The sequence below is a fragment of the Phalaenopsis equestris genome, unplaced genomic scaffold, assembly GCF_001263595.1.
Source record: "Phalaenopsis equestris unplaced genomic scaffold, ASM126359v1 Scaffold000480, whole genome shotgun sequence".
Classification (NCBI taxonomy): domain Eukaryota; kingdom Viridiplantae; phylum Streptophyta; class Magnoliopsida; order Asparagales; family Orchidaceae; genus Phalaenopsis; species Phalaenopsis equestris.
The window spans coordinates 206,495-211,311 of record NW_018164921.1 but is presented as its reverse complement, the minus strand read 5'-3'; the positions used below and the strand labels follow the sequence as shown (position 1 = coordinate 211,311).

General features: G+C 31.0%; 1 protein-coding gene across 1 annotated transcript; it reads right to left on the bottom strand.

The window, feature by feature from the left end:
• Window positions 1-481: 481 nt before the first annotated feature.
• Window positions 482-4,485, bottom strand: LOC110028015 (60S ribosomal protein L30-like). The gene is made up of 5 exons (XM_020729706.1): window positions 4,319-4,485; window positions 4,088-4,193; window positions 1,833-1,934; window positions 763-831; window positions 482-681 (listed from the first exon to the last, which is right to left on the bottom strand). The coding sequence occupies exons 1-5, from the start codon at window positions 4,337-4,339 to the stop codon at window positions 641-643; spliced, it is 339 nt and encodes a 112-aa protein (XP_020585365.1). The 5' UTR covers window positions 4,340-4,485; the 3' UTR covers window positions 482-640.
• Between the last annotated feature and the right edge of the window lie 332 nt (window positions 4,486-4,817).

The window sequence follows — 4,817 nt, the reverse complement described above, 5'->3', positions numbered from 1 at the left end:
ATTTTTTATGAAAGCTAATGGAGAAAATGCCCCACTCGGTTGAATTACCATTTTTTATGAAAGCTAATGATAATTATTTACAGATATCTTAAATATGAACATAAAATTGTAATATCTTCATCTAGCAAGGTACAACAGTTAGATAGTAGCAGAGAATGGCCAAAAGAAAAAAAGGAAACTTCACACATATACCGCATAATTCTTATGTATTTACATATGTAACGCCTAAAGTTTGATGTTTACACTCATAAAATCCTAGTGCCATAAATCTATGCATGAAAATGTATACTCACTTTTAAAAAGAAATTGACTGTCATATTGTTGTTGTATTGTTGAAGATTATAAATATGAATGTTCAAGTATAGGATGTAAATACATAAAAATTATGAGGTATACATATAAATGCGTGAAAAACACAATCTCATCAGACCACAGACAAGGGAAAATGAATGAATGATTCACCATCATCAAGATAAAAACATTAAAATTTAAAACTCAATGATAACAGAATTCCATAGCAAAAGTACATCTCAAAATCTAAATGGAAAACAACAACAAAATCATCCAAAGCTCAGCCATCCAAACAAATAATCCTATATAATTCAAACCAAGACAACCCAACCTCCGCACCAGAAACATCTCAATGATCACCAGGGAGTGACTTTATTATGTCAGAGTCGCCTGAAAGTGATTGATATCAGTCAGAAGCAAATACATAAATATAGAAATTTCATGAATCAAAGTAATATTTCTCAAACTGACCAGGATCGATAATGCTGAGACAGCATACTCGGAAATATTTACCGCAAGCAGTACCGAGGTCGACATTATCTAAAATCATGAGCAATGATTCAGAACAAAGTCAAAAGTTAGAGAGTTGAAGTTAGACGAAGCTACAGATTCTAATCGGTATCAACAGATTTAGAAGCAAATAAATAAATTACCAGTTGTTGTTCTGATATGCAATTTAAGAATAGTTAAAAAAAAAAACGAATTAAGGAAAATTTAATAATTTGTATAATAAATGCCTAAGAAATTTTGATGAATGTTTGGTATCAAAAATAGCATAGCAACAGTTATCTAATGAGCTCACTTTAGATGTCAAATGACTAGGCTCTTCAGCCAAGTTTCTATGGAATTTGAAGCTGCTTTACATGTGGATTTTTATTTTTGTTTTGTTACAGTGCTATACTATATGAGCCAAAATTGGAGGATGAACCAGGCCCCCAAAAATGTGTGGCTCCAGCTGGAAAAAATCAAACTCCCCTGGGATGAAGCCAGCTTCATTCGATATTTCGATTCAGCTTCCTATTTTTAGCACAACGTGCATTTCAGGCTTTTTTTAATTCATTAACAGTATAATTGAACTGATACAAGCTTTAAAATTTTTAAAAATAAAGCATATGGCATTAACTCAAAAAAAGGGGTGCTAACCTTCTTAAACATTTCATCTAATAACCTGAATAATCATCATCAAATACATTTAGCTGTTATTTAATTAAATGGAAAAAATAAAAATCACAACTAGCATAGAAAAAGGTTTTCAAAAAAATTTGCTAACAGTCAAAACATTTGTTGGATTCAAAATAAACTACAGAAAACCATCAAGAAAACTTTTAATAATTTAGCAACCTTCAGATCATTCTAAACACAAAAAAATGCAGGATGCATGCAAAGCCAAACCAAAAAAAAAAAAAAAAGAGAGAATAATTCCAGATTATGCCCCAGATTTTAAATAAGTGGCTGTCATATGGCCAATGATTAAAAAGATATCTGCAACATATTCAACATTAAATACATAGCTGTACAAAATAAACGGTGAAGAATCTTACTTCCATTAAAATGATGAACCCCAACCTTTCCAAGCATTGCATAATATTCAATCTCAGACTTGCGGAGTGGAGGGCAGTTGTTAGCAATTATTACCAACTTCCCTATTAGATTACGGAACAGTCAGTCAATGATAAGAATTAGATGAACTAATTAGTGCAAACCCTAACTACACAGAGCAAACAAATTTTGTAGATGCAAAACAGGACAAATAAAGATTGGATATATATATCATGAGAAACAAAATTTCTTCTTTCTTCTCATGACTAGTAAAGCAAAATATGTTACGGAGGACCATTATTACCACACATCTCTTTTTCCACATCAATTTGGATACAAGGGAAAGAACCAGTGGAAGCAGAAAGTAAAATGAAAGAGTTTCAGAAGAATCAGACTTTAAAATAGCCTTAGAGCCCATGGTCCAGAAGATAACAGCAAAAAAAAAGAAGTGCTGAGTATAATGAATGCAAAGAGTATTCATTTTCAAAGCCTTCCCTTCAGACAAAGAACAAAATATGAGAGCTGGTGAACATGCTGTTTCTCACACTTATTACACTAGATCAGCAAAACATACTTCAAAGAACTTCAAACTACAAAGAAAAACTGGAGAAACCACATTGTATATCTTCCTCGATAAAAAAAAAAGACCTAAAAATCACTCAATGATACTCTCACCTATCAAGACATCAGCACTTCCAGTTACACAGAATTGAAATTATGTAGAATCTCATTCAATTAGCAAATTATGTGGTTCAAAATATGGTCCATAATATATGAAGTCCACATAAATGTAAGTAATAGTCAGTATACCAATGTTAGACAAACAAAATACCACCTACTAACCATGTGTAGATACCTTGGGCAGATAATTTCTAAAAAAGTTCAGTAAAAAAATAACAACTATGATTGCTATATGCTAGCATAAAAATAATTATAGTAAATCTACTAATGAAAAGGAAATATATTATATGAATATGCTTTAATAAAATACAGAGATGTATGGTGATCTTGTGCTCTTTGATTTGGTTAAGAAAGTATAAAATATTGTCAAAATAGATTTCATACATCAAAAAATAGATGTACAAATATATTTATTTAATGAAATCATATAAATAAATATATATATTAAAATACAATATAAAGTTTATATTTAAGATAAACAATTTGTCTGAATTTAATCAGATGGGAAGAATGTGCACCTGCCCAAGGAAATTTTATTAAAACCTAATTAAAAACTAAGTTATAGTTGTGTGATTATAAAATTTAACTTGAATAAGGTGTTAAAATTTGGTCTTGATCATAACAATTTAAATTAAGATCCATTCAGTAGAATGGTTGGATTTAAAAATGAAATTTAATCGATTAAAAGTATATCTCAGATGGGAATCTTTTATTTGAGGGACTTCTGCATGAGTTTATAGTCATGCATACATTATACATGAACCATAATGAAGGAAGAGTTGTCATAAGAAAGAAGTCTTCTAATAAGTAGATAGACATTACAAAATCTACTACATTCTTCTAAAATATTGAGAATTTTGCACAAATTTAGGTGATCATTTGTCATCCCTAGAAAAGAAAAGAGATAGTTCCTGTTTGAAAAGGAAAATTACACAAAATCAGCTAGATTAAAGTTTAGGAATAAACCCTAAGAATGCATGCCAACTTGAGGCCAAACTTAGGAAGCCATGCATCTGTACGTTGGTTATGGACCAGATTTCATCATTTACGAATAATATTCTTACATAGTCATGTTTGGCATTAGTTCTCTCTCAATAGTAGCATAACAGCTGTACTAAAGGAAAAGATGGTGACGTGAATCATCAAAAAAGAAAAGGCAGCTCTTTTATACAAATATTAAACGCTGCAACAATACTGAATAATTACTCATTTTACAATAAAATGAGTTGTTTAGTTCGTTTAGCTGCAAAAGGCAATATAGTTGAAATCAAGAGAGAATTCAACACAGATCCTTAAGTTGTGCAATGATTCCAGTACTTTCTACAACATATACTTTGGGATTTGCTTGGGCTGAAAGACACTGACGAAAAAAAAACGAAATTCAAATCAACAATGTCATAAACATGAATCTTTAATGCTATTTCTTCGAACTTATCAACCTTTTTTGGCATTCCTTTTCACCCAAATTTCCCTTATCCAAACATAGGTAAAATTTCACGCCCAATTCAGCAAAAGAATAAGCTGCACCCAAATATGCTCATAAAAAAACAGACGAAGAAGTGCCGAGACACGTTACCCTTGGAATTTCTAAGAGATCTGAGAACGGTCTTGTAACCGAGCGTATACTTTCCACTCTTCATTACCAGGGCCAGCCTATTGTTAATGCTCTCCGTAGACTTCTTCTGCATCAATTAAAACGAAAGAATATATAAAAACCCTAAATTCAGCGAAAATTTATCATCGACCTCGAAATAGTGTATCGTTATAAAATCTAAGCCGTAAAGAGTCCAGAAAATTATGAAATTACCGCCTTCTTGACGGGCGCCATGGCCGTGCTAATTCGCTTAGAGCAACAAAACTCGGCGCTCACAACCTCCTCCTTCCCTGGCTCTTGCCGGCGCAAACAAAAACCCTAGGTCGCAGAGCGTAGCTTTTTATAATTGAGGAATGTGTTGAGGCCAAATGACGAAATTACCATCGATAGGTTGCTGGATATGTAACACTGAACTCTTAATTTTTTTTTTTTTACATATATACCAGCCAAAATTTTCATATAATATAAAAATTATAAATATTTTAATTTTTAAAAAGTGAAATACAAATTTACATGCATAATATGTATAAATTAAAATTTAAATGTTAAAATATATAAATATATAAGGATTGAGTGATATGTATGTAAATCTTTATATACTAAGCTTTTACAAAGTAATTCAAAAAGATTTATTACATATCTCTCTATTCACATATATTTACATATAAAATACCTAAATTTTGTGTCTAATAAAATCAACTATTATATATAT